The 11,641-nt window shown below is 40.5% G+C and overlaps 1 protein-coding gene across 2 annotated transcripts in view; it reads right to left on the bottom strand.

The window, feature by feature from the left end:
* Positions 1-83: 83 nt before the first annotated feature.
* The window catches only part of rhbdl3 (rhomboid, veinlet-like 3 (Drosophila)), a 45,583-nt gene continuing 34,025 nt past the window's right edge, over positions 84-11,641 (bottom strand). For both annotated transcript variants that reach the window (XM_061771593.1, XM_061771594.1), the window contains 5 exons: positions 9,791-9,939; positions 6,817-6,929; positions 3,253-3,353; positions 2,977-3,037; positions 84-2,267 (listed from right to left, as the gene is read on the bottom strand). In XM_061771593.1, the coding sequence (XP_061627577.1) occupies positions 1,996-2,267; positions 2,977-3,037; positions 3,253-3,353; positions 6,817-6,929; positions 9,791-9,939 (696 nt within the window). In that variant the 3' untranslated portion in view covers positions 84-1,995. The remainder of the gene's footprint in view (positions 2,268-2,976; positions 3,038-3,252; positions 3,354-6,816; positions 6,930-9,790; positions 9,940-11,641) is intronic.

Below are 11,641 nucleotides of genomic sequence, written 5' to 3'. Positions count from 1 at the left end.
CCTGGACTGTTGAACAGCTGAAGCTGTACGTCGAGGAAGAATGAGAAAGAATTCCACCTACAAAGCTTCAACAATTAGTCTCCTCAGTTCCCAAATGTTTATTGAATGTTGTTAAAAGAAAAGGTGATGTAACACAGTGGTAAACATGACCCTGTCCCAGCTTTTTTGGAACCTGTTGCAGCCATAAAATTCTAAGTTAATGATTATTTACTAAAAACAATAAAGTTGATCAGTTTGAACATTAAATATCTTGTCTTTGTAGTGTATTAAATTAAATATAGGTTGAACATGATTTGCAAATCATTGTATTCTGTTTTTATTTAACACAACGTCCCAACTTCATTGGAATTGGGGTTGTACATATCTACAAAATATCCACAATGTTAAAATATTAGTATTATATTAGTTATATCACAGCCCTGACAATACATAGGCAGACTATTTTTAACTCACTTTTAAATGGGATGCATACAAGATTTATACACAATGCAGACAGACCACACAATGCACACAACATACCAATACCTCAGAGTAAAAACAGCAAACACATTAATCTGTTTAAATACACAATAATCAGGTGTCCAAAGCAGTTACCAGAGTAACGAGGTTACAAGTACAGTACAGTTGACAGCTCAAGTCAATTACACAACTGTATTATGCTTTGACAAGGACAGACAGAGTAGTTATTTCTTTTCGCACTTTTTCATCGTGACATACTTAAGTGTGAACCGACACTAGTTTCGACAGTCAAGTCACACTTGTGTGCTCTTGTTTGTTTTGGTTGTAACAATACAGATAGTAGGTCACCATCAATATTAAAACATCTTTGCTGACTTTCACAATCTCTAAACACAACAGTTTGGCATCATGTCTAAAAACTTACAATTCTGAATGGCACTTGTGCTTGTGTATTGAGCTGTATACACACATTTTGGTGCAGTTGCTACACAAAAAGTCAAAGACACATGTAAGCGGTTCAGATAATATTGAGTACAAAGAAGCCTGAAGATAAAACGGAACTGTTATCTCCTATGAACTTGAAATTTACCATAATGTTGCATCTTACAGTAGCCTAACGCTTATCGCTGATGTGCAATGGAAAACTCCTCCAAATTAGTATTATTATTTTTTTTCTTTTTAGACAAAAAAATAAAAATAAAAAAAGCATGTTTTATTGGGACACTGACATAATAGACCATAACATTTAAACTGAACCTTCAAGCGCACAATGACAACAAAAGGAAGAGTTGCACAGACATACTTTCAGAGTTTCATGAGTAGGCACCATTGGGTTGAGTGCAGCAAGGAGCAGAGACTATGTCGACAAATGGAGATTTAAAAAAAATAAAACAATAAAAAATTCTAGGGTCAAAAATAAAAACAAATTAAGAACAAAGTATTATGACCTTATCCAATGTGCTGTCCTCGTACAGAATGGCACCAGAGGAAAAAGGCGTGTAGATGCCAGCTTTTACTGGATGTAAAAGAAGGTTTGAAGACGTGGGTGAAATGTCTAGATGTCTCTTTGTCACGTGAACAAATCTTCAAGCTTATACACGTCTGCTGAATCGCTGCCTGTTACGGCTCTGATACTACCTCAGAAGGCGGAATATTGCAGGATTGACTTTTGTTTTCTCCACTTTTGCCGACGGTTTGTCTCAGGGAAGTTCTACGATGCGTGAAATTCTAGTTGCACTGAACATTATATTATATTATAGAATTGGTACGACAAATAGTGGCGGACTTCCTTCCGGCTTCACATTTTTTAGACTGCTATGTAAGGGACGATGAGGATTAGGTGTGGTCACATGATTTTACATGCAGAGGTATTGTAAGGCTTCTAGAAATGCAGCAAGTGAATGAAAATGCAGAAAAGGGACATTTGCGTTGCAGCATCCTCGCACTGGCCGTAGGATGAAGATCAGGTCAACCACTGCGACTGATCCCGCATTCAAGGGGAGTCGTCTGCTTGACCGACAGAAGGACGAACGGGTGTCACGGTGGCGGGGGCAACCGCACGTCGAGCAAGCTGTAGGCGAAGATGTTCCAGAATACGGCGCAGAGCACAAACAAGGTGTAGACGCAGAAAAAGATCCAAAAGAGGGACTGCTCCTGGAGCCGCTGCTCGTAGTTCTGCAGGACCACCACACCCAGCGTGAGCCCCACCATCACCCCGCCCAGGTGCGCTACGAAGCTGGGGTTGGGGCAAGGAGGAAAGGCTGGCGGGTAGAAGCGGAGCCACACCGCCCGGCCAAATTCCACACTCACTGCATGTGTGTGTGCAAAAGACACAGAAAAACATGCTTTTGTTAATCAAAGATTGGTTCAAATATCATTGTATACATATTCATATCTAAAAGTTACTAGAGCAAGATCAAGGCATAACTAAATTGATTTGAAAAATACATTCACTGAGATCACTGTCAGAGAGGCAGTTTTCATTTTTACTTTCAAAATTAGCTCTATTTGCTAGATGCCAGAATAAAGACTATAATTTTTTTTTCTAGGCAATTTGTCATGACTTTATTCAAAAGCAGACGTTTACATACAGTAAGATTACTATGGTTTCAAACAATTTGAGAAAACTCAAATGATGATGTCATTTCTTGAGAAACTTCTGATAGGTTGTCAACCTATTGACAACATTTGAGTTAGAGAAACGTCTGTGGAAGTATTTGAACAAGGCACACCTGAAACACAATGCTCCTTTGTGTAACATCATGGGAAAGTCAAAAAAATATCAGGAAGTCTGGTTCATCCTTGGGTGCAATTTCCAGATGCCTGAAGGTGCCACGTTCATATCGTGACTGTACAACAGGTAATTACAGTCACCATGTGATTCCCGAGGGGAAGAAGTTGGCATTTATTTGTGGTGAGGCACTTATTTGTTTAATTAGAGGACACACCCAGTGATTAATTGAGGCAGACCGTCTAATTAACTATTTGTGGAAATGTTACGTCAATAATCAGACTTACTGCACACCAGAGCCATGGCCATCCGGAATAATTTAAACTGACACTTCATGCCAGACCAGTTCTACAAAAAAAGAGAAAAGAAAGACAGGACAGACTAAGACATTACCATTATGCTACAAAAACATACAGTCTTTTCATATCACAAAACATCATGGAATGTATGGCATGTGCAGACAGAGCCGCACCTGCTGATGGGCCCCCAAAAGAAGCTGCTTTGATGATGAAGCGCAGTGAACGATTTCATAATTATTATCTACACACGTGGACACACATTACCATGACTACATTGGCCAGGTGTGCAGACACCAGGGCGTACACCCCTCCAGATGAGCCCACCACGGGAGCCGTCATGTCAGTCACGGACACCGCCAGAGAGCCTGCAGAGAACAGACGCATCATATGTGAGACAACTGCATCTGGTTATTTTTATACCGAAAAATGGGACTTGCGGTAAATTATAATACAAGTAGCATAGTCTTTAGAGTCTGCGGATACGCCACTGAGCACCTTAAAAACACAAAGCAATCGACACAATATCAGTGCCTGTCACAGCTGTTATAAAAGAAAATGTAAAGGGCTGTCCATTTTGTAATAATAGAAAAATAAATATTGAGGAGCTTAGCGAGCTAAGCTATATGAAGCTAATTGAATTAGTGTTGGATTAGATGAGCGATCCAGACTTCATTCTTGACCCTGGAAGCCGCAGTCTCTCTATATTGCACCATACACACATACACAAGACACTTCATTAGGTACACCGCTCAGTAATAATAATGCTAAGTTTTGATTGACATCCGTCAGCGAGGTATTAAATAAACAAATATGTCCGTCAAATGATACCAAAACACTACAGCTAAATAAAACATAAATGCTTCTCAATCAATTAAAATATGGTGCAAAAGTCATTTATTTCAGTAATTTAATTTTATATTATATCAGTTCACTAAAGATAAATAGATAGATAGATAGATAGATAGATAGATAGATAGATAGATAGATAGATAGATAGATAGATAGATAGATAGATAGATAGATAGATAGATAGATAGATAGATAGATAGATAGATAGATAGATAGATAGATAGATATAGATTATTCTTAATATAGAAATTAGGTAGGAAGGGTGTCATTGTGGAATCTGTATAATCTGAGTTTCATTGCTTGAATTAAATGACTAAAAATAAATGAACTCTTCTACATTATTGTAACTTATTGAGATGCACATGTATAAAAGATATAACAAACATTCATAATTTCAGGTGCCACACAATAGTATTTCGTTGGTTGAACACAAATTAATGTTGGCAAAACAAAATATTCAGTGAAGATCACAACATACGATTGTCATCAAGAAAATATTACCGGTACTTCATGTTGTTATTATTTCTTCGTGCTCCTGAGTTGAAATTAAAACATGTCTCATGGGTGCCCTACAAACACTCAAAAGAGGACATTTCGCCGTACATTCCCTCATCACTTCCCACGAGGCCTCTCCTGTTTTGTTTGTTTTTCAAAACACACTTTATATATGAACAAATATTGTTTTCGCAAGTGAATCTAACAAAATACAATTGCGTGCATGCAACGCAACCACACGAGAACTTTAAGTGTTGTATTATCAGTTGACTGTTACGTTTTTGTTTGTTTGTTATTGTTTATTGTTTATTGTTTACAGCCCAGGATTTAGCTGTCAACATACAAGTTCATTGAGTCGCACAAAGGCGCATTAGTCAGAGGGTCATTGATCGGTCAATGACTCATGACTTGGCCCACGACCTCTGCCCTGACCCCCAGTGTACGCATGTGCCTGCAGCTGAGCTTCTGTCTGCTGACCATCCTTGTTCAGATCTTCTTATCACAGGCTTAAAAAAAAGACATTTTCAATAATGGGATTACATAGACATTTAAAAAAATTACAATTAATATAAAAAACAGGGGGAAAAACGAGACCCAACTGTTATAGTAATGCGGAAAAACAAGGTTCATCGAAGACTCAAAATTGGAGTGTGAATTTGTCTACCATGCAACTGCGATAAATGCGACCCTAATGAAGACAAGTGGCATAAAAAATTGATGGATGGCTGATGACTGATGATGGATGACTTTTTAAATAAACACTTGATTCATTATTTTCGTAATAATGCCCATGAACAAAGCTGTCCCATTATATTTTATAGCTGGATGACAAATTCAGCTGTCAGTGAGTAATGTAAAATGGAAATAACAGACTAGTAAACATCACAAAAATGTGACGACACATTTACCCTGTTGTTTATTTGATCATGTTGATGTCTGAGAGGAAGACACAACAAACCAAAAACATTACGGTCAATACAAGCAGCCATCCCATTGTCTCCACTGGGGGTCGATATCTAATTAAAACAGCTGATTTGTGTGTGCATGATTTATGCTGCGTTTCCTCATTTCACTCTGGCCTTAATTCTGTACAGGCCACTTCAGCTGGTATCCACAGGGGGTTTGTCACTGACCCCCGCGCTAACACACCACACACACACCGCACGCACACACACACACACACACACACACACACACACACACGCAACCACAGTGGGATATATTCAGAGACGGAGACAATTTGCATGAATATTTATCAAAGTCCTGAATGCAGCATTTCATATTCAGCAATTTGGGGCACTTCCCCTACTTCAGTAAGACACACAGACGCACACACACACACATATACAGACGACAATAGCCTGTGGTTGTTGAAGGATAATGAAGCAGGAAGGATGTGGGGACAATAGCTTCATTAAAACTTGAAATTCCATTTTTGGTTTGCTATGATTGAGTGAATTATTTGTGTGTGGTTGACATAGCTCTGTTTGCTATGATTCTTGTTGCAGTGCCATACTGTACATGTCGAGGGGTGCTTTCGAAAGGGCACTGCCCTACCCCCAAAAGACACGGAGCCATCTGTCCAGAAGACAAGCACGCACACGCACGGTTGGAAAATGATAGGCAGCTGAAAATCAAACAGATGGGGCGAGCAATTTGACTTGAAAGTTGAGACCACGGGCTCTATTTTCCTAGATGGCGCAGCACAAAAACTGCAGCATCCTGATTTCAAGCAAGTGCAAGACTCGCTGCTCGTGTTTGCCAATTTAGCAGACCGGTTTGCGCCAAGCTGGGCCTTCCGGCGCAACGAGGGTGTGTCCTTTGACACGCGCCCAGCGTAGTGACAATTTGGTGGCAGAAAGTCGGTCTAAACTTATGCCAGCTGAGACCATGTCTCAGTCCGGCGCAGTAGGTAGACCGCTGGTCTAACGCAATTTGGTGACTTTGATCGGGACACAGGCAGACACAGCTATGGGGGGCGGCATACAAATGATCGGGGGTGGGGATATATAGATGAGGTCCGCGGACATATTTAAGTCACCTGGAGTTATCATCAGCTCATTCTGTATTTAACAAGGGTACCCGCTCACACTGTCTGTTGCCAGACCGGCTTAGCGTCACGCACGGATGGCTGTGATTACGCATAATTCTCTTACACACAGAAGATGTCGCCATACGAGACTGTCATTGCGCCACATTTAAAGGGAATGAGAGGAGTTGCTTTGATTTGACGTGATTTTAAATCGGCTGTGTTCACTCCCACAGCGGCGCAGACCTCCCACTTTTAAATGGGCCACTTGCACCCGTCTGCAAAATTACCAACACCCGGTCGAACCCGCCTGAGGACAGATTTACGCCGGTCCCAAAAACAGAGCTCCATGTGTTTTTCTCTCTGCATGTACAGTAAGTGTGTACGATTAGAAAGAACATGTATGGACGTTGGACATTACTATAAACTCATTTAGTGCTTGTTGGCACACCCACCTGCCAGCACGCCACACCCGTAGACCAGTCCAATCCTCACCACCCCGTGGACCATCTCCAGAGGGACGCCCACCAGCAGCTGCATGGCCATGTTCAGGCTCAGGTGTTCAATCCTATCGCACACGCACACACACACACAAACACACAAAATTATTAGGACATAAGGGTTTAGTCGCACTAACCTGTTACTCTGGGCTTTAGGAGCTTGACTAAATATTCACCTCCGGAAAATGCAAAAAATGTCCATCCTTCGTTTGCATGAGTCTAGCAAATAGAAGCAAAGCGAAGGGTCTTAAGGCAGCTGTGAAGATTCAGAAGCGACGCGGAATTAACAACACAACATTACAAATAAGTCATGCTACACTAATGTAGCAGTTGTCTTGTTTAGAGTCCTACCGCTAGCTTATTATTGCTAGCGCTGCTATTTTGCTGAAGCGGAATATGCATTTTCTTTAAATTTGAGAATCGCTCTTGTGCACATTCGTGAGCGGCATGGCTTTGGTCACAGACAGGCGGTGAAGTGACGCTGCATTTAAATCTTGCAAGCAGTTTTAACATTGCAAACCTCCCCTTTAAATACTAACGTTGGCCAGAGTGGCAATGTGGAGGTTATCCTGATTTATGATTTAAGATTTTGCATTACTTATGCATATTGTTTACTTCGGTGTTGTCACTGCTTGGTGGAGTTACTTACGTCCAATTTGGGTGCCTGCAAATGTGGCTTGTCTCATCTGTTTCTGCCTCCCTTGAAACGTACATGTAAGTTGATATAATAATGATATAATATCGGAATTCTGCCCTTGGAACTGCAGTGTAAATCCAGCCAAGTATTTGCTTTTTCAGGCACCACAATGCACAAACAACATTGTTTTTACACATGTTCACGCAAAACGTGGAAACACAAACCAAGGCAGGAGATATATTAACACTTATTCTGTGTTTCCTCGTCCTTCATAGCGGCAGTGTCCTTCCTTCCAAACCTCATTTAGCAGCAGAGACACACACAGCTGTGTCCAAAAACCAAAAGCGCAGCTGCCACAATAATCCAGCCTCTCTTCTTCTGTCGCACTTGCTCGCTTTCGCAGTCTGAATTAAAGCTCCAGCTCTGTTTAAAGTTTGTTTAGAGATAAATGACAAACTCGCATGCGGAAGCAGCAGTAAATATGGCCGACATAAAAGCGCCGTGTTCTGGCTGCGTTGAGCACACAACAAAGAGCCGAAACAGGAATGAGTGCAAACGTTCCCAGCAAACAAGCACGCAAACAATTTCCACTAAGTGTGCCAATAATCTATTTAGTGCATGACAAACCAGCTGGGAGATGGTTCAATGATAAGGGAGGAGACAAAGGGGGGTTTTAATCATGTTGGGGGGGCTGTTGAAAACCACAAGAACACCTCCAGGCCAGATAACGGCATCTGACACTGAGGGATGGCCTCTAAGGCCAAACCGCTATGACTGGTATCACTGACTCACGCAACAGAGTTCATTTAATTTAGCTTACTTCGTTCAAACGTCACCGGATAGCTAACCTCGGTCTCGCAAGATTTGCTGACGATGGACTGATGTGGATGACATGGGGTTGGTATCTCGCCTGGACACGAAGTGTATGAACCTTGTCCCCGAGTTTAATTCTTTCCTTGACCATGTTTTTAACTCAAAACACTCATATCTCAAATCATTTTTACCCATTGAAATGAATGAAAATGCCATTAATCCGTTCCAGCCCCCCACCACCCCACCCCCCAAAAAAAGTAGTTTGTAGTTTTTTTTAATGAGGAAAATTAACACTCTATAGCATTATATTTTATAAAACATACAGTAATGACATAATTAAATCCAATTAAAAATAATTAAACATTTATTGGCCACCTGGGGGCAGTACAAGGCTCTACTCTACATGGAGACTCAGTTCTTCTCTGGGCTGATCAGTACAGCAGTAATATTAGAAATTCTTCACAGATGATTAAGAATATATGCCCATGATTATTGTTATATGGTCTTTCTATGTGTGTTGCAGTACCATAGGTGTTCAGATATCCTTTGCTTAAAGAGTAACAACACCACCACATAGATGCTAATTGTTAGCCTGTGTGCCTATGGAATTTCCCAGTGTATGTTAGCATTCAGGTAGCGGCGGCTACGCGGTTGTTTTAAGAACATAATGTGTAATTCTCTTTGTTTAATGTTTTCTTTTTCAGTAACCTTCAGCTGGCAGTGGCAACAAAGAGGAAAAGAACCATCCGGACTGTTATGGACGCAAAGTTCAAAAGCCAGCATCTGTGATGGTATGGGGCTGTGTTAGTGCCAGTGGCATGGGTAACTTACACATCTGTGAAGGCACCATTAATGCTGAAAGGTACATACAGGTTTTGGAGAAACATATGCTGCCATCCAAGCGACGTCTTTTTCATGGACGCCCCTGCTTATTTCAGCAAGACAATGCCAAACCACATTCTGCACGTGTTACAACAGCATGGCTTCATAGTAAAAGACTGCGGGTACTGGACTGGCCTGCCTGCAGTCCAGACCTGTCTCCCATTGAAAATGTGTGGCGCATTATGAAGCGTAAAATACGACAACAGAGACCCCGGACTGTTGAACAGCTGAAGCTGTACATCGAGCAAGAATGAGAAAGAATTCCACCTACAAAGCTTCAACAATTAGTGTCCTCAGTTCCCAAATGTTTATTGAATGTTGTTAAAAGAAAAGGTGATGTAACAGAGTGGTAAACATGACCCTGTCCCAGCTTTTTTGGAACATGTGGCAGGCATAAAATTCTAAGTTAATGATTATTGACTAAAAACAATAAAGTTGATTAGTTTGAACATTAAATATCTTGTCTTTGTAGTGTACTCACTTAAATATAGGTTGAACATGATTTGCAAATCATTGTATTCCGTTTTTATTTATGTTTTACACAACGTCCCAACTTCATTGGAATTAGGGTTGTAGTTCGCATGATGTGCAACTCACCCGGTGTGCATGAAAATGTAGGTGAGGTATCTCCAGGCCTGGGCCCGGAGCTGGGGGTGGTAAGGTAGCGGACTCTTAAGGAATGATGGGCTGGACACTTGCAGAACCAGCCGATCCAGATGACAGCCATAATAAAAGAAAACGAATACCTAGGGCAGTAAATACAGGCAGCAGCGGTTATTTGACAATGAATGATATTAGCCAAAATATTACCTGTAATTAAATAAATCTCCTTATACATCACAAAGACACAACTGAATACAAACATTGGTCACTTCTACTTCAAAGAAAGAAACCTTGACAAAGAAGCAAAGTGTCAAGGCATATGCCTCAACCGGTTGGCTTAAAAAAGGAGATAAATATAGTAGTATAGTCTAACACCCAGAGTAGAACATTTTAAGATTCGGATAGTCAACCAAAATAAGGTTAAAAAAATACTCACCAATGATGCCTCACCGACAGTGAAAATCTCCTGTTTGTTTGAAAGCTTCTTCAGTCATTTGCATTTAGCTACATGCTATTTACATTACTATCTGGTTAGTAATTGATATTTATTAATTAATTGTATTGTTCAAATTACACTGTACAGTTATACCCATTCCTATGTCGCAGCAAGTTCCATTTCTGGTTCTGTGGTTATCACATCGACCATCACGAGTGGAATCTACTGTGGTGGCATCATGCGAAAGCCAAAGAAAAAGCTAAACACATTGATAATCCTTTAAATTTTCACATAGCCAAAAATATTTGATCTTGATGTCTCGCGTGAAATATTTTTTTTCCCCACAAAATGGTGGTTGAGCTTTAAATTGTAGGGCTTAGTTCCACTTTGGAGGTTCCACTTGTACATAAAGAACCTGTTCAAACTCCAGTAGTTGACTGATGAGCCTGTCAATATTATCAAGCTGTGCAACCTTAATACTAACAGACAGCGACTTCATACAGTGAAAAACCCCAGTGAAACCACCTCGTTGTCATGGCGATGCACCCGTGCAATCTAAGTCCCTTACTAATCAGACTGAGTACGGACGGATACTAGGCGACATTATGATTTCTAAGATCCGACTGCTTTGTTTTGTAAGTAGGCATGGTAACATGGCAGCTTCTAGCTTAATGTGTAGTAGTGATGAAAACAAATACATCAGCGCTTGTACATCATAATACATCATAGCTTGAGTTTCCAGGCTCTCTGGAGTGCAGTGTTTCCCAGCCTTTATTGAGCACATATTGTACATGAAATAAATCTCACGGCACACTACCAAACAAAAATGTCACAAAAAGTGTATATGCTAAAAATAGATTTAAAAAAAGATGATCTCATCTTACTTTACTCACAAATTAACATCTGGGCCTGTTAAATCGAACACAAAGCTATTAATCGGTTGTATGAAAGGCAACAGGTGGATACACAGATTAACTGCCCCTTCTGCCATCTAGTGGGAGACCATTTTATTGTCCTGCCTGACATGATACGTAGCTGGCATGGAGAAATGAACAAGGATAATTTTTTTTGTAGTAAATAAAACATTTTTGGACCAATCCCATTCAGTGCCATTGACGGCTTTAGAAGTCAAATATCCATGTTAACTGGGAAGGCTGGCAGTGAATGAATTGGCTAATTTCTCATGGCACTTTAACAATGTTTGGGAATGCGTGCTCTTGTGTGTCAGCTGGAATCTAAGCACCGGTACACCTCGAATGAGGAAATCGGTGAAATTTAAGCAGAAGAGGACGAAAACTCTAAAGGTGTTTGTTGTTGTTTAATACAACAATTAAACAGTCACCATAGTAGTTAATGGATAGCAAAAAAAAAACAAAATAACTGCATTTGGTGTAATCTTATTCACTTGT

Source organism: Phyllopteryx taeniolatus, chromosome 4 (assembly GCF_024500385.1).
Source record: "Phyllopteryx taeniolatus isolate TA_2022b chromosome 4, UOR_Ptae_1.2, whole genome shotgun sequence".
NCBI lineage: Eukaryota > Metazoa > Chordata > Actinopteri > Syngnathiformes > Syngnathidae > Phyllopteryx > Phyllopteryx taeniolatus.
This window is presented reverse-complemented; position numbering and strand designations above follow the sequence as displayed.